General features: G+C 37.1%; 1 protein-coding gene across 12 annotated transcripts in view; it reads right to left on the bottom strand.

The window, feature by feature from the left end:
* TTC3 (tetratricopeptide repeat domain 3) overlaps nucleotides 1–23,698 on the bottom strand; it is a 142,835-nt gene that overhangs the window by 45,800 nt on the left and 73,337 nt on the right. For 11 of the 12 annotated variants that reach the window (XM_036851189.1, XM_036851192.1, XM_036851190.1 and 8 more), the window contains 9 exons: nucleotides 22,829–22,921; nucleotides 22,101–22,165; nucleotides 20,961–21,097; nucleotides 19,089–19,415; nucleotides 16,725–16,976; nucleotides 13,943–13,989; nucleotides 12,898–12,954; nucleotides 11,815–11,888; nucleotides 4,352–4,516 (listed from right to left, as the gene is read on the bottom strand). In XM_036851189.1, the coding sequence (XP_036707084.1) occupies nucleotides 4,352–4,516; nucleotides 11,815–11,888; nucleotides 12,898–12,954; nucleotides 13,943–13,989; nucleotides 16,725–16,976; nucleotides 19,089–19,415; nucleotides 20,961–21,097; nucleotides 22,101–22,165; nucleotides 22,829–22,921 (1,217 nt within the window). The remainder of the gene's footprint in view (nucleotides 1–4,351; nucleotides 4,517–11,814; nucleotides 11,889–12,897; nucleotides 12,955–13,942; nucleotides 13,990–16,724; nucleotides 16,977–19,088; nucleotides 19,416–20,960; nucleotides 21,098–22,100; nucleotides 22,166–22,828; nucleotides 22,922–23,698) is intronic. The other variant, XM_036851195.1, reaches the window with a different exon arrangement.

Genomic DNA, 23,698 nt, shown 5'->3' with positions numbered 1-23,698 from the left:
GCAGATGCTGCTGCACATAAATGCACAGGACAATTACAGGTGATTAACCCCTATTCAAAGCAACTGCGATACTGAAACATAAAGACCAGAAGCCACTTCTCTTTGTCTACACTGCTGACCTAAATACTTAAAAGCCGTCAGTCTCTTTAAAGTGTTTTTTGATAAACATTTTCCCCTTAGAATAAGCTCTGCAATAGAAACTCCCCTACATACATGTTGTTTTGCAAGGTAACAGGTTAAATATGCGTTTGCCTTAAGATTCTAATCAAACTTCATTTTTAATGAGAAATCTCTAAAAGCAGATACTGTTGAGGGCGGGTAATAAGGTAAAAAGAAGCAAATCACTGTAGCCTCAGGAACAATAACCCTTGCTGAGGGTTCTGGCTGATTGGTATAAATAACACTGACCCCACAATCTGTCCCAAGAGAGAACTTTCCAGTTGGTGTTTAGCTGCCACAAGCAACAGCAGATAATTCATCAGTGGTGTATGTGTATTTACTTTTTGCTCTCCGTGATGAATACTAAAGAGAATCATTAAAAAATAAAGCTTTTCTACCTGCACTAAAATACTTAAATCCAAAATGGGATCACTAAAGAACAGAGACCACAGGAAAGAAAACCATTACCAGTAATTCAGCAAAGAGCTTTTCAAGAGTTCGCAACATGAATGATGATATAGATATGGTGATCATTACTGAGTAACTAATAAAAGTCAGATTCCTGAAGAATACTTAAGGATACAAAAAAATGCTCACCATGCATTTTTAGGTGAAAAGGGCAAATGACAAAGCTGAGTGTATAGTTAAATAACAGCTTATAAAGTCCAAAACATATATTTCATACATATAAACATTTTAAAAGTCTGGGGACTTTCCTGGTCCAGTGGTTGAGACTCCACACTTCCACTGCAACGGGCATGGGTTTGAGCCCTGGTCGGGGAACTAAGAGCCCGCGTGCCGCACGGCGTGGCCAAAAAAATAAAATAAAAAGTCTGAAAGGATACACACCTTTTTTTCGAAGAAATAGAGCCTCCATGTTTTTTTCCACTGGCTAAATAGCAATGAATTTTTCATATATTCAAACAGAACAAAATTTAATTCAACAAGGGTCCCTAGCCCAAAGAAAAATAGTATTATAACCACATTGTGAATAAAATTTTTATAGTGATTGTTATTTGAAATGAACACAAAATGAACTTTAACTCTATTTATATGCTTTTCTAGCCTTGAAAAATAGTCTCTGTAGATAAACATGGGGCCCAAGATAGCACAAATATGATTTCTTCATAATCCAGACTCCAATAGGGACAGTGTTCTTGCACTTCAGAACCTGAGGCAAAGACTGGCCATGCTGTGCTTCACGGGAGTGATAAAAATAATAATAAAGTTAATTTTACCACAGATAACAATAGTTGCTATATTATATACATGTACATGTTTTCATTTTTTAAGGAACCTCCATACTGTTTTCCATAGTGACTATACCAATTTACCTTCCCACCAACAGTGAACAATGGTTCCCTTTTCTCCACATCCTTGCCAACACTTGTTATTTCTAGTCTTTTTGATAAAAGCTATTCTAACAGGTATGAGATGGAGATGATAGCTTATTGTGTGTTTATTTTTAAACTGAAGTATAGTTGATTTACCATATTGTGTTAGTTTCAGGTTTTACAGCAAAATGATTCAGTTATATATTTTTTTTCAGGTTACTTTCCATTGTAGGTTATTACATTATTGTGTTTTTGATTTGCATTTCCCTAATGATTAATGATGCAGAACATCTTTTCATGTACCTGTTGGCCATCTGTATGTCTTCTTTGGGAAAATGGCTATTCAGGTCTTCTGCCCATTTTTTAATTGGACTGTTTGGTTTTTTTGTTATCGAGTTGTATCAGTTCTACATACATTTTGGATATTAGCCCCTTATCAGATATATGATTTGCAAATATTTTCCCATTTGCAAATGTGTATATATATTTTCATAATTCAGTGATGATCATTAGTGTCTTAAATGGTCCTTGATGGACTGTCACAGAGCTAGTGCATGTCACTGTCAGAACAGGGGCAAGGGATAGGAATGGGAAAAATATTTCCAAAAGCATTCCCATCCTACTGTTCTGGTTGTGCCCCTTTGAAAAGTCACTGTTTTCTACATGCTCATGATTCCTTTTTCTTTTTTTTTTTAAAGAAATAGATTAAGGATGAGGACCCAGTTCCCCCTTTCTTGGAAGAGAGCATGACAAGTAAGCAAGAATCACATTTTCTTTTTGGTAGGCAAAGACTGATAGGGAGAAAAAACCCGATTCTTATTGCACAAAGTCATTTTTATTTGTAATACACTGTGATTCAACCAATGATCAATTCTGCGCTCCTGCTACTTGTAAGCTGCATGATAGAACTACATTTTCTACTTTTTCTGAAATCTTCCCCAGTGCTTAACCTTAAGTGGTTAATAAATCTTGACTAATTAACACTACTAAAGAGGTGTTAGGAAAAACTGAATGCAGAATGCCACCTATTGAAATTTATTTTGCTTCAACTATGTGTATCATAAAATGTTAGAACAAGGTGGAAGTCACTGAAAAAAAAATCAGTCCAACCCCCTACTTTAAACTGAAATACTTATATCAAGAAAAAGTTAACAGCAGTTATCACAGTATTCTTGACTTCTTCTAATATGTTTCTACTCTACACTCTTTTCATATACAATAGTTTTATTTTTCTTTCTCTTACCCATTGGCCACTAAAAATATCATTCTTAAGCCAATCATTACATGTTTACTTTTGAAAATTCAGGGAAAGAATTATGTTTTGAGGTATGACTTCCTGTAACTTCTTGACTTTCTCCTATTATAAGATATAAATTCTATCTCAAAATACACAAACAAATCAGCTTATTGGTGTCTCATAAAGTTATTAAATTTCTTCCCACTTAGAGTGGTAATAAATTCTTTAAGAAGCAAGCTCCTGAAAACTACAGTTTAGCTTCAGTTTTGGATGCTTGAAGCGAAGTCCAGCATGTTTTAAGAAATACTAGTATAGTGCATAGTTTTATAGCTGATTCCAGGTTGTCATCCAGTTCTCTGAGAATATGATTTGCTCAGCACTTCAACTCTGAAGAAAAACCATGAAAAGGGATCCAAGAGGATATAACTAGACTGAATAGGAACAATGCAACTGAGAAAAACAGAAGTAACAATATCCAAATTACAGATGAGTGACGGGTTTTCCAGGAGTTCATTTTTTTTTTTAATTAATTTTTATTGGAGTATAGTTGCTTTACAATGTTGTGTTAGTTTCTACTGTACAACAAAGTGAATCAGCTATACATATACATATATCCCCTCTTTTCTGAGACAGGAGTTTGTTTTCAAATTAATTTTCTGTTGCAGATCTCTGCCCCTCAACTTCTTTTCCTGAGGAAGGCATCATGCACAACTTATTAATGCCAAGCTAAAAAAAAAAAAAAAAAAAGGCAAACGCTTCCTAGATTTTCCTGAACTCTTTACTCCACTACTGTATCCACCCCACAAAGACCTGACTTTAGTGTTAACTTCTTTTTTCTTTTTTTTGGCCATGCCATGTGGCATACAGGATCTTAGTTCCCCGAGCAGGGATCGAACCCGTGCCCCCTGAAGTAGAAGCGCTGAATCATGGACCGCCAGGGAAGTCCCCTAGTGTTAATTTCACATTCATATTTTCAATCCAAAAGTAATTCAGCCCGAAGTTTCTTTAAAGGAAAAGTCTGTTTCCCTTTTCTTAGATGAATGTTGGGAAGTCAAGTTTTCAGTACAATACAGAGGTACAGGGTTCTATATGCGTTCTATACCATCACAGCTGGACAACTATCTCAGCAGAAGTAAGAACCAGATCCTGGTATCCCTTCCCCAATAAAGGGTAATACTTCACCAAGCTACACTAATTGTCACTGGACTTAGGAGATGCCAAACAACTGCATCGTCAACATAAGGACAATGAGGTCAAATAATTATACTATTCCTTGTCAAATGTATATACTTTGGAATTCATGATAAAAGATTATGGCTGCAAACTTTGTTTATCAGTCCTATCAGGACATACCAGGACAGTTTTGGAAACAGACAGAATCTACATTAGCAGCTCAAACTGACAAAACTAATAATCATTAGGATTCTAAATGTAATAGTTAAAAATCCTCAATTAACTTTGTGTAATACATGACAAAAGCCATAAAAACACTTTTCTTCCCCAGAGTTTGTGAGCCAATCAGTGATTCCTTTAATAAACATAAAGGGACACAAAGTAAACAACTTAAGATCTTTAACTGGCAGCCTCAGTATAATACTTGTAGGAATGTTAAACTACTTACTCATATAGAGTTGAACATTTTTGTTTTGGGTTAATGTCCCACAGCTTCTTATTACGGACAACATATTCATTACTATGCTGTTCATACAGAGCTTCAAATTCTTCTACATCGTGACGAAGATGGTCAGGCACTACAAATGGGCCTGCAGAATTTGAATTGCGTTTGCTGATAAAAAAAAAAACACACAATTTTGTGAATAATTAACTTTCAGGTGGCCCAGAATAACATTTAAATTGAAATAAAGACAGTAACATATTACTCAACTTCAGGATGTAAAAAAACACTACCAGAGAATTTAATGCAGAACAGTTACCTTTCCACAATTACAGTCAAGAGATACCTGACTACTGAGTAAGGTACGAGATACCTGACTACTGAATAAGGTACAAGATACCTGATTACTAAGTAAGGTACAAGATACCTGAGTACTTTTAATTACTTACTCTTGCTACCAAGAGCAAATTTTTTTAAAATTCTGGTTTTAAAACAAAATCAATGTTGCATTCATTGTAACCTGTTAAAGAGAAAAATGAAAGAGTTTATTATAACTGCTATCAATTTAAGTTAAGGTGAGATTGAGACTGGTAAAAGGTACTTAAATAAAAAGATTTTTAAAAAAACAGTATAAGATTCTAGCACTCTAAAAAAATGTAATAGTTTGAGTGTGGGCTCTAAACCAGACTGCTGATTTAAATTCTGGCTCTGCTATGTACAAGCTTTGTGTCCTTGGACACTCAACTACACTGTGCCTCAGTTTCCTTATCTGTAAAATGGATATAATACTACTACTTATCTCCTAGAAAGAAAAGTAGATTAAATGAATTATACATAAAAAGCTCTTAAAATAGTGACTGGTACATAAGTGCTATCAAAATATAGGCTACTATTATTTTAACTTAAAACAATTCCTCCATTCAAAGAATCCATGGAAATGTGCAAAGCCAACTGTTATTACAACTCATTTAAGAAACGTGGGGGAAGAGAGAGATTGGTTCAAGATGGTGGAGTAGGATGTGCGCTCACTCCCTCTTGCGAGAGCACCGGACTCACAACTAACTGCTGAACAATCATCGACAGGAAGACACTGGAACTCACCAAAAAAGATACCCCACATCCAAAGACAAAGGAGAAGCCACAGCGAGACAGTACAAGGGGCGCAATCACAATATAATCAAATCCCATAACTGCTGGGTGGGTGACTCAGACTGGTGAACACTTATACCACAGAAGTCCACCCACTGGAGTGAAGGTTCTGAGCCCCATGTCAGGCTTCCCAACCTGGGGGTCTGGCAACGGGAAGAGGAATTTCTAGAGAATCAGACTTTGAGGCTGGCAGGATTTGATTACAGGACTTCAACAGGACTGGGGGAAACAGAAACTCCACTCCTGGAGGGCACACACAAAGGAGTGTGCACATCAGGACCCAGGGGAAGGAGCAGTGACCCCATAGGAGACTGAACCAGACCTACCTGCTAGTGTTGGATGGTCTCCTGCAGAGGCGGGGGGTGGCTGTGTCTCACCATGAGAACAAGGACACTGGCAGCAGAAGTTCTGGGAAGTACTCCTTGGCGTGAGCCCTCCTGGAGTCTGCCATTAGCCCCACCAAACAGCCCGGGTAGGCTCCAGTGTTGGGTCGCCTCAGGCCAAACAACCAACAGGGAGGGAACCCAGCCCCACCCATCACCAGACAAGCAGATTAAAGTTTTGCTGAGTTCTGCCCACCAGAGCAACAGCCAGCTCTACCCATCACCAGTCCCTCCCATCAGGAAGCTTGCACAAGCCTCGTAGATAGCCTCATCCACCAGAGGGCAGACAGCAGAAACAAGAACTACAACCCTGCAGCCTGTGGAACAAAAACCACATTCACAGAAAGATAGACAAGATGAAAAGGAAGAGGACTATGTGCCAGATGAAGGAACAAGATAAAACCCCAGAAAACAGCTAAATGAAGTGGAGACAGGCAACCTTCCAGAAAAAGAATTCAGAATAATGATAGTGAAGATGATCCAGGACCTCGGAAAAAGAATGGAGGCAAAGATCAAGAAGATGCAAGAAGTGTTTAACAAAGACTTAGAAGAATTAAAGAACAAACACCTAGAAGAATTAAAGAACAAACAAACAGAGATGAACAATACAATAACTGAAATGACAAATACACTAGAAGGAATCAACAGCAGAATAACTGAGGCAGAAGAACGGATAAGCAACCTGGAAGACAGAATGGTGGAATTAACTGCCACGGAACAGAATAAAGAAAGAAGAATGAAAAGAAATAAAGATAGCCTAAGAGACCTCTGGGACAACATTAAACGCAACAACATTCACATTATAGGGGTCCCAGAAGGAGAAGAGAGAGAGAAAGGACCTGAGAAAATATTTGAAGAGATTATAGTTGAAAACTTCCCTAACATGGAAAAGGAAATAGCCACCCAAGTCCAGGAAGCACAGAGTCCCAGGCAGGATAAACCCAAGAAGAAACACGCCGAGACACATAGTAGTCAAATTGACAAAAATTAAAGACAAAGAAAAATTACTGAAAGCAGCAAGGGAAAAATGACAAATAACATACAAGGGAACTCCCAATAAGGTTAACAGCTGATTTCTCAGCAGAAACTCTACAAGCCAGAAGGGAGTGGTATGACATATTTAAAGTGATGAAAGGGAAGAACCTACAACCAAGATTACTCGACCCGGCAAGGATCTCATTCAGATTCGATGGAGAAATCAAAAGCTTTACAGACAAGCAAAATCTAAAAGAATCCACCAAAACAGCTCTACAACAAATGCTAAAGGAACTTCTCTAAGTGGGAAACACAAGAGAAGAAAAGGACCTACAAAAACAAACCCATAACAATTAAGAAAATGGTAATAGGAACATACATATCGAGAATTACCTTAAACGTCAATGGATTAAATGCTCCAACCAAAAGACACAGGCTTGCTGAATGGATACAAAAACAAGACCCATATTACATGCTGTCTACAAGAGACCCACTTCAGACCTAGGGACACATACAGACTGAAAGTGGGGATGGAAAAAGATATTCCATACAAATGGAAATCAGAAGAAAGCTGAAGTAGCAATACTCATCAGATAAAATAGACTTTAAAATAAAGAATGTTACAAGAGACAAGGAAGGACACTACATAATGATCAAGGGATCAGTCCAAGAAGAAGATATAACAATTATAAATATATATGCACCCAACATAGGAGCACCTCAACACACGAGGCAACTGCTAACAACTATAAAAGAGGAAATCGACTGTAACACAATAATAGTGGGGGACTTTAACACCTCACTTACACCAATGGACAGATCATCAAAACAGAAAATTAATAAGGAAACACAAGCTTTAAATGACACAACAGACCAGAGAGACTTAATTGATATTTATAGCACATTCCATCCAAAAACAGCAGATTACACTTTCTTCTCAAGTGCACACGGAACATTCTCCAGGATAGATCACATCTTGGGTCACAAATCAAGCCTCAGTAAATTTAAGAAAACTGAAATCATATCAAGCAGCTTTTCTGACCACAACGCTATGAGATTAGAAATGAATTACAGGGGAAAAAATGTAAAAAACACAAACACATGGAGGCTAAACAATATGTTACTAAGTAACCAAGAGATCACTGAAGAAATCAAAGAGGAAATCAGAAAATACCTAGAGACAAATGACAACGAAAACACGATGATCCAAAACCAATGGGATGCAGCAAAAGCAGTTCTAAGAGGGAAGTTTATAGCAATACAATCCTAACTCAAGAAACAACAAACATCTCAAATAAACAATCTAACCTTACACCTAAAAGAACTAGAGAAAGAAGAACAAACAAAACCCAAAGTTAGTAGAAGGAAAGAAATCATAAAGATCAGAGCAGAAATAAATGAAACAGAAACAAAGAAAACAATAGCAAAGATCAATAAAACTAAAAGCTGCTTCTTTGAGAAGATAAACAAAATTGATAAACCATTAGCCAGACTCGTCAAGAAAAAGAGGGAGAGGACTCAAATCATTAAAATTAGAAATGAAAAAAGAGAAGTTACAACAGACACCTCAGAAATACAAAGCATCCGAAGAGACTAGTACAAGCAACTCCATGTCAATAAAATGGACAACCTGGAAGAAATGGACCAATTCTAAGAAAGGTATCACCTTCCAAGACTGACCTGGGAAGAAATAGAAAATATGGACAGACCAATCACAAGTAATGAAATTGAAACTGTGATTAAAAATCTTCCAACAAACAAAAGTCCAGGACCAGATGGCTTCACAGGTGAATTCTATCAAACATTTAGAGAAGAGCTAACACCCATCCTTCTCAAACTCTTCCAAAAAATTGCAGAGGAAGGAACACTCCCAAACTCATTCTATGAGGCCACCATCACCCTGATATGAAAACCAGACAAAGATACTACAAAAAAAGAAAATTACAGACCAATATCACTGATGAATATAGATGCAAAAATCCTCAACAAAATACTAGCAAACAGAATCCAACAACACATTAAAAGGATCATACACCATGATCAAGTGGGATTTATCCCAGGGATGCAAGGATTCTTCAGTATATGCAAATCAATCAATGTGATACACCATATTAACAAACTGAAGAAGAAAAACCATATGATCATCTCAATAGACGCATAAAAAACTTCTGACAAAATTCAACACTCATTTATGATAAAAACTCTCCAGAAAGCAGGCATAGAGGGAACCTACCTCAACATCATAAAGGCCATATATGACAAACCCACAGCAAACACCATTCTCAATGGTGAAAAACTGAAAGCATTTCCTCTAAGATCAGGAACAAGACAAGGATGTCCACTCTAACCACTATTATTCAACATAGTTTTGGAAGTCCTAGCCACGGCAATCAGAGAAGAAAAAGAAATAAAAGGAATACAAATTGGAAAAGAAGAAGTAAAACTGTCACTGTCTGCAGATGGCATGATACTATACATAGAGAATCCTAAAGATGCCACCAGAAAATTACTAGAGCTAATCAATGAATTTGGTAAAGTTGCAGGATGCAAAATTAATGCACAGAAATCTCTTGCATTCCTATACACTAATGATGAAAAATCTGAAAGAGAAATTAAGGAAATACTCTGATTTACCATTGCAACAAAAAGAATAAAATACCTAGGAATAAACCTATCTAGGGAGACAAAAGACCTGTATGCAGAAAACTATAAGACACTGATGAAAGAAATTAAAGATGATACAAACAGATGGACAGATATACCATGTTCTTGGATTGGAAGAATCAATATTGTGAAAATGACTATGCTACCCAAAGCAATCTACAGATTCAATGCAATCCCTATCAAATCACCAATGGCATTTTTTACAGAACTAGAACAAAAAAATCTTAAAATTTGTATGGAGACACAAAAGACCCCGAATAGCCAAAGCAGTCTTGAGGGAAAAAAACCGAGCTGGAGGAATCAGACTCCCTGACTTCAGACTATACTACAAAGCTACAGTAATCAAGACAATATGGTACTGGCACAAAAACAGAAATATAGATCAATGGAACAGGATAGAAAGCCCACAGATAAACCCATGCACCTATGGGCAACTAATCTATGACAAAGGAGGCAAGGATATACAATGCAGAAAAGACAGTCTCTTCAATAAGTGGTGCTGGGAAAACTGGACAGCTACACGTTAAAGAATGAAATTAGAACACTCCCTAACACCATACACAGAAGTAAACTCATAATGGATTCGAGACCTAAATGTAAGACTGGACACTATAAAACTCTTAGAGGAAAACATAGGAAGAACATTCTATGTAAATCACAGCAAGATCTTTTTTGACCCACCTCCTAGAGTAATGGAAATAAAAACAAAAATAAACAAATGGGACCCAGTGAAACTTAAAAGCCTTTGCAAAGCAAAGGAAACTACAAACAAGACGAAAAGACAATCCTCAGAATGGGAGAAAATATTTGCAAATGAATCAACGGACAAAGGATTAATCTACAAAATATATAAACAGCTCATGCAGCTCAATATTAAAAAAACAAACAACCCAATCCAAAAATGGGCAGAAGACCTAAACAGACATTTCTCCAAAGAAGACATACAGACGGCCAAGAAGCACATAAAAAGCTGCTCAACATCACTAATTATTAGAGAAATGCAAATCAAAAGTACAATGAGGTTATCACCTCACACCAGTCAGAATGGGCATCATCAAAAATCTACAAACAACAAATGCTGGAGAGGGTGTGGAGAAAAGGGAACCCTCTTGCACTGTTGGTGGGAAAGTAAATTGATACAGCCACTATGGAGAACAGTATGGAGGTTCCTTAAAAAACTAAAAATAGAACTACCATATGACCCAGCAATCCCACTACTGGGCATATGCCCAGAGAAAACCATAATTCAAAAAGACACACGCACCCCAATGTTCACTGCAGCACTATTTACAATAGCCAGGTCATGGAAGCAACCTAGATGCCCATCGACAGATAAATGGATAAAGAAATGTGGCACGTATATACAATGGAATATTACTCAGCCATAAAAACGAGCAAACTTGGGTCATTTGTAGAGACGTGGATGGATCTAGAGACTGTCATACAGAGTGAAGTAAGTCGGAAAGAGAAAAACAAATATCGTATACTAATGCATACATGTGGAACCTAGAAAAATGGTACAGATGAACCGGTTTGCAGGGCAGAAATTGAGACACAGATGTAGAGAACAAACGTATGGACACCAAAGGGGTAAAGTGGCGGGGGGGGGGTGGTGTGATGAATTGGGAGATTGGGATTGACATGTATACACTAATATGTATAAAATGGGTAACTAATAAGAACCTGCTGTTTAAAAAAATAAGTAAAATAAAATTCAAAAAAAAAGTGGATAGTAATAATATAACTTAAAAAATAAACTTAATTTAATTTAAAAAAAAAGAAACGTGGGGGGAAAAAATTTTGTGGGTTTTTGGTCCATACAGGAGTATGATATAAAAAGGTTACTGCTTCTCACTAGTTTTATTTCTTATGTCTATCTGTCTCTTGAAAACTCAGTTTCAACAACCAGCTACCACTGGAAATCACTAACATCTAAGGTTAAACCACAACATCATTTATAGCCTCCAAAACATCTTCCTAGTAATTATCAATAGGACATTCTCTTCATTGAACATTTTAAAGAGTATTTTCTAGGATCTTCTCACAGTATCTTGCACATAGTAGGTTCTCAAACTTATCAAATGAAGGTCATCAGCCCTGTGATTTTAATGCAGTTTATATGAATTCTTAACACTGACAGGCCACACTATAAATTCAACCATGAGGGGTCACATCAGGTTGTCATTAATAGATGCACATCTTTAGAGAAGTTAGGGAAATAAAACACAAGTTTAAAGTACATTGAATTAATACCACTTTTAAGTTCAAATAAAGCAAAAATTTTCAGACTGTACTTACTTATGGTCTTCACCTGAAGTGACAGTCTCATTATTTGGTGCGACTGAAGTGGTTCCAGACCCAACTAACATAGGCTGGTTTAAAAGACAGAAAAATGACAAGGATTTTCCACCTTAAAATTACCACTAAAACTGATGAATGCTTACATAAATAAATATGCATACAAATTGCCAATATATATGACTGATCTAAATTTTCTTGTGAACAGGAACATACAGTAATAAAACTTTCAACAGCCAAAAATAGGCACAAACTAACATTTAGGTAGCTTCTAACGCTCAAAAATTTTTAAATTATCACTGTTTAAACTCTCATTTTAGATAAACTAAAGACATATAGTCAAAGATAAAAAGGAAAGTTCCATTGGAACTTATAAGTTGCTCTCATCCTCCCCTAATATTTGTTCACTTTTTCAACCCCTGCCCCCTACTTGATCCCCCAAATACATGAGAGCCACGAAGAACCCACCACAAGACTTAAAAATAATGCCCTAGTTATCTCATGTGCCTGAAGCAGAGCTTTAGGAGAGAGGAAGGAAGGGAGCCTTTCAATTCTGAGATTCTGTCATGATTAGTATTCAGTATCTTTATTTTGAATATTTTAGATAATAATTCTATTAGTTGTTAATAAAAGGTATCATGTCTTGTCATACAGATAATGACACTAAGGCACAAGGAAGTCAAATAACTTGCCCAAGGTCGCACAGATAATAAAAATAATAACAATTGGTAGAACCAAGATAAGAACCCAGGTCCGCCTGATCCCAAAGCAGCCTTGGTCACATTGCTCTATGACCAGCCATACAAAGTCCTACATTATGACAATGATTTCACTAGGAAATATCTAGAAAATAAAAAGGACAATAAAGATAAAGAGTCTCTTTCAAGAATTACTTATACACATGAACCTTAAACTTCCTCAAAATGTAGAAGACTGCCAAAACATCTTTAGACGAAAGCCTAGAAATTCTTTCTCTACAAAATGCTTCAAAATATCCCAAGAATTGGTTAATTCTTATTTATATTTATTTATATATTCAATTAATTATTTTGGACAAGAATCAATACAGAAAATACTCCATACCTTTGAATCTTTTGGCTTCTTTTTCTTGCCTTTGTTTTTTATCTTGATAGAATTAAACTGAAACATAAAAAAAAAAATTACTGAACACTCATATAACAGCATTATGAAGCTGCCATATATTATAAAGATACCATACTGATTTTCATAGACTAGTCCTAAGCTGAAGTACATGAAATGTTTAACAAAAATTAACACTATAGTGTGTTAAGCCCTAGTGTTTTGATTTATAATAGAAAATAAGAAAAAGTTAAATGATGCCTAATGCTATAACTAAAATTAAATTGTTCCAACCTAACATGTTGTACTCATTTTCAACAAGGTTTATGTCATTTCAAGTAATTAATCAGACTTACTAAGTAATTCCAGTTATATGGTGATCATATTTTAATGATTTTCCTTTTACTAAACCACACTCAACATTCTACAGCTGGCCAGACGCCAGGGCACAAACAGTGAATTCAGAAAAAGCATTTAACTTCCCATGGGGTATGTCAGCTGTGTTTCTGTAGTTAGCCAGACAGTGTCTGATAGAGTGGACTAAGACAAAATTTCAAGTATAGATGACTTGATCCTAAAAATCAGTAAACAAGTATCTTTCTGATTGAAAACTGCCACAAACTACTAAGGAAGACAACTCTGGAATTATTTTAACTTAAGCTCAATTGTAAGCCACTCAAAACAAAGTCCATTTGTTTTCCTTACAGAACAAAACATTGCAATTTTAATCATTACAGATAACGTTTCATTTTTATGCCAGCAAATGAATCAAGAACTCCTTTCCTATATCTATGATTAACATTTATTAGTTGTGAAAACTTATGGACGTTGTCTAATTTAAACTTCAGAGTGTGCTGACTGTTGTTCCAATTCCAAGAGGAAGATTGGGATTAACTTTCTAAGGAAATCATACACGTTATCCAGAAGTCCTCAAGATTTGGTTCTGGAGCGCCTCTTGTGATGTAAACAAACACTGGCCTGGGTCCTCCTCTCTTCCTTTGGCTGACACGAATTAGAACATAACATTGAAAGTGATCAAATAACTTACTGGCACGTCACCACTGTCCTGTTTCCTTAATACAGTGCAGCGGCTGTCTGTAGGAAGATACAGATGGTTTTGTGAGGAAACAAAATGTTTATATTGACATAGGATACACTAAAAGCCTTAAAGAAAACCACCCCAGATACTACTAACATCCACTATGTTCTACTCCTTATTTGGCTTTGACATAAGTTTAGCTTAGAAACCAACAGCAAAATGGCTAACTCATCGGAAAACCAACTACAAAGAACCACAAAATTTCAATCCAATTCAGCGTAATTTGACTGCTTTCCAGGCACCAAACTCTATGCTAGGTGCAGGGAACACAGAAAGGTACAGAGAAGTCCCTACCATCGATAACCTCATGTCCTGCAAGCTACACACAGAGGCAAACACCCAGAGCCCAGTGTGCTAAATGCCACAGCAAACACAGTGGAGACAAAGCTGATAGAATAATAAAGTCTTCAAGGGGAGTGGCCTGAGTCAGGGGCCAGGGAGGGATGTGGGGAGGAGGGGACTTGAACAAGTTAGACTGGAAATGAACAAGCAAAGGGGTGGGATGTGAGCAAGGAAAGCACAATGCAGGTTTGGACACAGTAGGAAGTGGGGTGTATATTCAGAGGGCAGATGGGGAGAGCGCTGATGAACCCAGACAGATCATGTGAATTCAATCTGTAGGCAAAATGAAGCAAGTGCTTCCCAAACAAAATACTTATAGGATCAGACAGATGTTCTAGAAGAGTCACGAACAGCAACATAAGAGAAAGATTTGGAGTAGGAGGGTCAGAAGCATGGAGACCAGTTTGGAGGCTACTGCAATCATGGAAAGATTATTAAGATCCTGGCCTAGGGAAGCGGAGGTAGACAGGGAAGGGCAGATCAAAAATAAAGCTTATTTGAATTGGCAACAAACTAGACATGGGGCAACAGGCAAGAGGATGGGTGGAGACCAATTTCAGAGTTTCCTGCTTAAAAACAATATATAAAACGTTATTATCTGAGATAACTAGGAAAAACAGGTCTCTACAGATACAAGTGGCTTAAGCCATATTGTTCTTAATGGGTCTCTTGGCCATCTACACAGAAATTCCAACAGGGAAATACGCATGCAGGATCCAGGAGAGTTTGGGTCTCCCAATTATCACGGCATTGGTGATATTATTGAGTACCCTTATTTACAAGATCAGTGGATTCTGAAGTTTTAAGAAATACAGTCATTCCTTTAAATGAAAGGAGACAAAATTGAAAAAGTCTGGGATGAGGGTGAGAGGCACAAGTAGTGGACTTGAAAATCTGTTGGCTGGTCATTTGGCTGGTGGCTTCCAACCCTATGACTAAAAGCAGAGAAAGAGTCACAACTGGATGGACTGTATATTTTAGGTATAGAACACAAGAATCAGGGAAAACACATAATGAGAGGGTTGTGTCCTTATTAGTTATCTTGTGTGATCCAAACATGCATTGAGTTTTGTAAGCTCAGTCCCAGGACAGCATTTTATTACCAGCAGCAGAAAACTGATGGCAATAAATTCAGGCTATCAAGAAGCATGTCAACTCCAGTCATGAAGCAGTGTCCTAGGAAAATAAAGCCACCTATATTTGAGAACCACAACAAAAGTAAGCTTTTCAGTTCCTTATACTGCATTTGAACTTCATAATGCATAACATTTCTGTACAAGGCCAGACCTTTTCATGTACCCTTTAAAACAAATGGCACAAAATTTGAAAGTCTAACTCCTGACAATATATAAGCAGACTTCTGATGCTAAGGGAAAAGGTGGGGGGCAGGGGCGAGGCGTTATCCTAAGAGTTACATGCAGTACCAAAGACAAGAAATTTAAATTAATCTAGAATCTAAGAATATTAAAATTTTGAACAAAACAGAATCACACAGATCACTGGCTCCAAATCCTCATTTTAATGATGAAGAAACTAACATTCAAGAGAAGCTAAAGAATTAACTACTAGTTATCCTATTCTGCCAAACTGGACTCCATGCCATTATCCAAGCAGCCCCCTCAAGTCCCCTCCACCCTGTCTCTAATTCTGGACGTCACCCTGTCAAATTCCACCTCCACGTTCAAAGCTGGACTTGGACTCCACCCCTGCACCAAGGCTTTCCTCTTCCCCGAGGAGAACCCCTCAGCACTTTTTCTGGTCCTCTCTTCTCCCATATTACAGTTATCTGTATATTCATTTTACTGCCTTCTCTGAAACATAAGGTCCTTGAGGGCAGAGACTAGCGTAAGCATTTCTGAATTCCTTGTTAACACCTAGCACAGGGCCTTGAAGCAGTAGTAAAAGAAAGTTTCTAATTAATTGAGTTAGGGAAGTAGCTGGGCCATAGCCTACTTTTCTTGACTCCCAGCTCTAGGCTCTTCCCACTACAATACATATTCTATCTGTTCTAGATTCTGCAAGCATCGCCTACTTCTGCAGGCCAATGTTTTCTTGAATGCTACAAATCAAGCCATTTCCTAAGAAATTCCATCCCTATGATATACAATCTCTGCCATGACACTGTCAAAATACCTATGATGAGAATAGTCTGGTGTATAGTCCGTGTAATGTATCCATCTGAATATCTCTACAACAATTAACTCCACAGAGTAAGAAGGTTTTATGACATTAAAAAAAAAAAATCACTATTCTTAACACTAATTTCCCCAAATAACCCAGTTGTACCATAATAATTTTCATTATTTTCTTTGTTAAGTATTTAAGTAAGCTAGATCCTATGGAGATTTTTTTCTAAGATTAGATATAAACTGAAACTCAGTCCACATACCCATTATATCAAAGAATTCATCCAAAGCATTATGCAGTGCTGGGAACTTGTCTCTGTGTTCTTCCAGCAGCCATATTAAACATCGCGCTTCCTTCAATGACGCTGGCTCACAGAAATAATCAAGCTGCTTTCCTTCTATAGAGCCTAGTTTATGACCATATTTCTCATTCCAGAGAAAAGTCATGATGCTAAAATCAAGCTCCTTAAGAGCAGCCCCATAACGAGAAAAAAAAGGTCCTGTGGCATCTAAGCCTGTAATAAAAACAAAACCCAAGTCAGAAGAAGAGGAAAATTATTTGCTGTAAAATCACATTCATTTTCACATCTCTGAAAGCAGTTCTACTATAGTTTGCTTACATTTTCAGTGAAAACATTCAAATAATTGAGAACAAACTTGTTCAAGCTATTATGCATTTTAGAAACACTATTTCACATTAATATGCTAACTATAATAATTCTTATCTATTAGTTGGAGAAGGTAGGCCAAAGGTTTCTATTAATACAGTTATTTTTATCAGACTTAGGAGATTAAATGAATTAAATGCCTTTAAAAGGCATTTTTAAAGGCATTAAATTCCTTTAAAAATATTACAATAACTTTTTCACTACTTCGTAATGATTTGCATTCCAATTAGTACAAGCTGGCAAGATTTTACAATGCTTTTCTACATATACTCCATAATAACACAATATCAGTAATATACAGAACTTCCCAAGTGCCTATAAAACAGAAAATGGGCAAACTGTTCACCCAACACCTCCAAGAACTACACCTCATCCCCCAAAGTATCACAGCTCCTTACCCTCCTCACAAGATGCGAGGTGGTCACTATTCCCGCTTTTACTCCTCCCTTCTCCAACTCAGAAAGAGGGGTGGCTGCAACCTCACACGCCACTACTGGAAGGTGAACACCTGCTACCTACTAACACAGCCGCCAAAACGCAAGGATTGGCTCTGTTCTCTCCCCCGACACGCCTCTAACACAGGACGGACCACAGGTTCTCAGTCCGCAAATGAAGCAGAGATTGCCAAGTTAGAACTAGAACTACCCTGGACAGCTGTTTCTTCCAGATGAAATAGTTAGCTTTGCAGAAGTCACGTTACATGAAAAATAAGTGTATTTAAACACCAGAACCAGGGATCACATAAAATACTCAAACAACGTTCAAGGGAATCAGCAATGAAGAAATATCACATTCACATCTCCATCTATGGCTCACATCAAAGCATGTGCTCCTTAAGGGGAAGGGAGCAGATCACACCTAGTACTGAAACGTTAACCCCCGCTCCCACTGCATTTAAACTAAGCTCTTTGTTAAATATAGCAGGTTAAAGTAAGATATAACTTTATAATTTACTTGTCTGATTGTCAGTAGACACGAACAGCAATCATCACTTAGGTGAAATTGTCTGGGGCCAGAAACCCACGGAGATGTATGCTCAACACAGCAACATTTACTTATCAACTACACCAAGTTTGCTGCCATCTTACTTTGTCTCTACTGACAGAAACGTATCAGTATATTCCCTGAAACCCTGGAATTCTATCAGCTCCATGTCTCTACGGCAGGTCAGGCAGGCTCTCTCTATAGGCCGCTGCTGAAAGGGCCTGCCCTGCGGTGGCTCCCACCAGCCTTTTACCCAACAGGTGCCAAGTGAATCACCCACGGCACTAGGCAGCCGCCAACCCGGTCACCAGGACAAACGAGGCCCCGGGACCAGAGCAGATCACCGTCTAGTCTGGTCAACAACTCTCTCTGCAGCTGTCTTCTGCGGTCCCTGGGTGCCTTTGGTCAAAGAGCCTGCTTGGGGGTTCTTCCTCAACCGAATCAGGAAAATCAGGGCAGAGTACCAGAATTTTATGACCCTGTGATTCGCAATACTGAAGGTCAAGCCCAGGGTATTTCTCTCTCAACCCTTAGATACAGATTTGCCTCAGGTGATCCTAGGCAATTAGTTCCATCCACTCTTCCCTGGAAATTCTTCACTAAGGAATGTGACTACTAAACTGCACAATCCCAGAGGGCACTCCCCAGCAGCTGACTCCAGGGGGTGCTATTTACCCATGGTTGTACCCAGTATTCACGCACTTTACACAAGGACAAATAGTTTTGAGTAACATAGGACTGGATTTTCTTACTGACTGAACTTTCCTGTGTTTACACCTTATACAAAAGCGTATTGTAACCCATCCATAAAGTAACCTAAAAATTGTGAGTTGGGGGAAATAGCATTTTTAACCATACAAATTTGTGGTTCTACATTTTAAAAAATCATAAATGATGATAGGAAAATGAAAAAGGATTCAGAGGCCTACGTTTATCCTTCCTATGAAACTGCATCTCTAGAATTAAGAGACGTACCAAAGCTATTAAGTTTTTGGATCCAGGTGGCTAATTTTGGTTCCACTTCTTTAAGTTCACTCAAAACATGCAGAAACACCCTTGTCTTTACTCTATTCTTTTCTTGAACCAAATGACAAATGACATAGTCCACTGCTTCATTCAGAAAATTTCTGCTAGAAAAACAGGTTGTGTAGTCTTCTGTGGTTAAAACCTTCCAAGAAAGCAACTCTTTGAGAAGCTTGGAAGTATTCAGTATCCCGGACTTAATCTTGTCAGCATACTGCTTTATGCACTGCAGAATTCTGTCATCAAGGAACTGGCAACTCTGAACACTGTCTACCGTTTCTACGGATAAATAACAGTGGTCAGTAAAAAGGAGAAAGAGGACCAATTTGCAAAAATATAAACTCAGAAAAAATTAACATAACATTACATAGCAATATAAAACGTGACTCAGATGTATTCTTTATGTTGTTTTAAAGAGCCTAAGAAATTTTAAATTAGGAATAAAATATTTAACACCTTTAAAAGGTATGAAAGTTCACATTAAATCGAACATATCAGGTACCTTATTGCCTTCACTTGTACCACTCATCTAAAAATCCTAACTGAGCCTCATCAACTACCCAAACTTTTATTCAGTAACTATGTTTCATGCATGAATGCAAAGGGTTTTTTCCTGGAGTTGAAGGGATCATTTCTTCATGTATAAATACAATAAACATTTGGTAGTTACTGTATGTTATTCATCTTATTGTTGAATCCTAAATCACAGACCTGTGGAGTCGTTGATTCCAAGCTGGAAAATATCTCAGAAGTTCATCTTCCCACCCAGGCATTTCCCCCTAAAAATGGCCATTTAGCCTCTTGAAGCTAAGACAATAAATTAAATACAAAAATATATATACATAAAATAAGTAAATAATGTTCACTAAAAATTTTTTCGGTAGGAAAGATAATTGTGATTGATTTGTGAAACGTTAATGGAACACTAGATGAAAAATAAAGACAGCAAGAGGAAATATTTCATTCTGGGAACAGCCATCATAGTAGAAAATGAGAAAAACGTACTTCAACTCAAAACTGAAAGCATACCTGGGGCTATAATGTACAGTATGGTGACTATAGTTAATAATACTGTTTTGCGTATTTGCATGTATATCTTGAAAGTTCTCATGAAAAAAAAATTCTGTAACTATGTACGGTGATGGATGTTAATTGGACTTACTGTGGTAATCATTTTGCAATATATACAAATATCAAATCATTATGTTGTACACCTGAAACTATACCTCAATTTAAAAAAAAAACAAAACTCAAAAAAAACCCCCCAAAACCTGAAAGTAAATATGTCCACAGAAACAGTAAATTACTGAGACCGCTCCCATGTTGATCAGGGAATGCTGACAAGACAGGTGTAAAACAGAAGGTTGGACTAGGTAATCTCTCTGGCACCTAGTATGAACTGCTTCTTTATTTGAACTCAGCATATTTCAGATAATCAGTGGCTAATTTACAGTTCAACGTTTCAGAACTTAAATCTGTGTAGCAGGGTTTACAAAGCACTGTCAAACATACAGTAGGAATTTCAGATATTATTCTCACGTGCACTTTGGAGATCAGGAATCGGACAGAGAGTCAGTTTGCCCTGAGTTAGTGGCAGGGTAGCGTTTTCAATCCCTGTATATTGCTTCTAAATTCAATGTTCCTTACACCAACCCCCTCCCCACCTCAGTGTAATCAGAAGATGGTGATAAAATCAAAATGCCAACGGAAATCTAAATTTCAACTCAATAACAATTAACATAAGGCCCAACAAGATGAATATTTATATTTATATTTTTAAGCAAGAATATATTATTCTTATCATGCCTTGGACTCCCAGCATACCTTTCTGCTCTTCAATTTTAGGTGGATTACTTTCCCTTAGGTCCTCTTCCAATCTTTCTTGTGCTAATTTTTTTGCTTCCTTTTTTTGGATCTTCCGCTTCAATTTTTTGTCTTCTTTCAGCCTTAACTTCTCTAGGCTGATAAATATTTACAATTAGTCATAACTCACCTTTGTTATAAACTCAATTAACTATTTTCCTTTGCCTATTGTAGTAACCATTCACCAAACAATAAGTTAGAAGTTTCCTTTTTTAGTTAAAACTTGGCCTATATCTTCTGTTCAATATCAAAAACTTTTGAGACGTGGTCAGTTCAGTCAAAACAAGTGTACTTGTTTCATGAAAACAAGAACCTCAATGACTGAGTGACTTCCAATTAAGGATGGCATGTACAGATCATGCAGATGTTATTTCCATATATATGAGTTACTGCTTAGGGTAAACAGGAATAGTAAAAATGACTCTGCAAGGTAATACATGTAAATACTCATTTCCACAGTAAAATATTTTCACAACCCAATAATGGCCCACAACACCAGAATTTGGTCAATATGGTTACAACAAATTCTTCTCAACAAATAATTCTGTTCATCTTTTCTTCTGCTCTTTCCTGGTCACCAATGATGAAAAAAATCACTTCTTAAAATGGAAAGCAAGAAGCAGGACCAAAAAGAAAAGAAAAAAGGATTGGAATTATTTGATCTGAACAAGAAGATACAGAAGTGAATAATTTTGGCAGTTCACTGAGTATTTCAGGGTGAGAAAGTGTCACTGGTTCAAAATGTTTGAAGAGAGCAAAAGGAAAGATGCTTTTGGAATTAAAGTTTCAACAACTGAGAGCTAAGTATATAATTTTTATTCAAATGCCAAATCTATTGAACATGTCATTTCATAGTTCAATTTCATAATTTTACTTATAAATTCAACCACTAAATAATGCTTCTTATTCAAGTTTTTAGCATTTAACCATTCTAGGCTAGTTCCCTTTAAAGTTATAAATATCCATAAAATTCACTTAAGAACCACTTATCTGGATATGTGTGCAGAGCCAATTTTAAAAACAGCATAATTTAGAAATCTGCATTTAACAGAATTATATTCTAATAGACATTATTAAGCTACTGATTATTAAAAATCTTACCTAGAACATTTCTGTTTCAGAATAGGTCTTGGAGGAACCTTTTCTTTAATGACCTTGTGTTCAAACTTTAAATAAAACAGACACATCCAAAATTTGTCTCATGCTCCCGTGACATAAAGCACAAAACCACAAGTAACAAGCATTTCAGAAGCACACACAGTCAATGTTCAATCTGATAGGGAACAGTGATGATGTTCTGACCCAAACAAAAGCCTAGAAAACTTTAGCAAAACAATTTACTGAAAAGAGGAACAAGAGAGTGGACACAATTTAGGAAGCTTAAAAAAAAAATTAAGAGTAAGCAGAAGATCAAATAAACTACAGATGTCACTACAACAACCCACTCCTGCCAACTCCCATACAGGGAGGTTAAAGGCAATCCCTCAAGACACTCTCCTCCCTCCCTAAGGTCTCCCACCTCGCCAACACCCAAACGTTTACTGGGAATTAACAAAACAAGGTTATTAAAAAGAGTAAAAACAGTGAAACTAAAATGTAAAAGGCCTCCTTCTCCTTTTAGGAGATAAAAGAATATGAGAAGCCTTCAATGCAAAGAAGCATTCTCACATCCTATTACTTCCTATAATTTCTTATATTAAGTAACTGTTTCTTTCCTGGAAAACACAAGATCCAAATAGTACAACTTCCACAAACTTAAATCATATTTTAAAAGGTATCAGCATTTTGTTTATTAATTTAAGGAGATTTCCCCTTTATTAAATACTTACTTCACATTTAACCTGACCACCACTGCTGAAGATGATAATCTTTGAAATGATTCCTTCACAGTCAGGAGTAAGACAAATCCCTTGGAGAAAATCCTATTTGATTAAAAAAAAAAAAAAAAAAAGTGCTCCATCTCAGCATAAATCTATACATGTATACCATTTTAACCATCAGGAACAGTCAAAATGTGATCTAGAACCTCCTTCAGGGACACGCCGTAAAGTCCCTGCTCGTTGCCATCTGACTCCCGGAGCCCCCATCTGTAGGGGCGACCACGGGACTTGCTTTGTTTGCGTAAGGTGAGCTGACATGACGTACGCTACACCCATGAACAAGCTTTAAGAAACACTGAATGGACTGGCCATTGCTCTTTTCCCTCGGCCATAAGAACATGTTCCAGTCACTCCTCAGCCTCAATTCAGAAACAAAGAACACAGCCACACAGACTGGAGCTGCCACAGCCCAACCCTGGACAACGAATGCAAAACTTCAGGACAAGTGACGCAGGCAAGGAACGAGCCTTTCTTACTGTAAGTCATAAGATATTTGAGTTACTTCAATACATCCTAATGAAAGCGAATTTACAGAGGGTATTTCAACCCATGGGAATGGTAAGACCACTCAGGGCGAGGGCACAGCTAGAGAAGCTCAATTAAGGTAGGACAAAGACATAGCAGAAGTCACTAAATGGCAGCAGTTATTTGGTCACATCATTACACCTCTAGTTAACTACATGAAAATGTGTAAAATGTGTGAATTTATTTCTACTAAACTTCAATAATTCCTATTGCTAACATTCACCTAGCACAACCACCTTATTTTTTTTCTCAATAAGGATAGGTGTTTACATGAGGCTAAGCAGAGTAGAAAAA

Source organism: Balaenoptera musculus, chromosome 4 (genome assembly GCF_009873245.2).
Source record: "Balaenoptera musculus isolate JJ_BM4_2016_0621 chromosome 4, mBalMus1.pri.v3, whole genome shotgun sequence".
Lineage (NCBI taxonomy): Eukaryota > Metazoa > Chordata > Mammalia > Artiodactyla > Balaenopteridae > Balaenoptera > Balaenoptera musculus.
The sequence above is the reverse complement of the archived record's forward strand: the minus strand, read 5'-3'. Positions and strand labels throughout refer to the sequence as shown.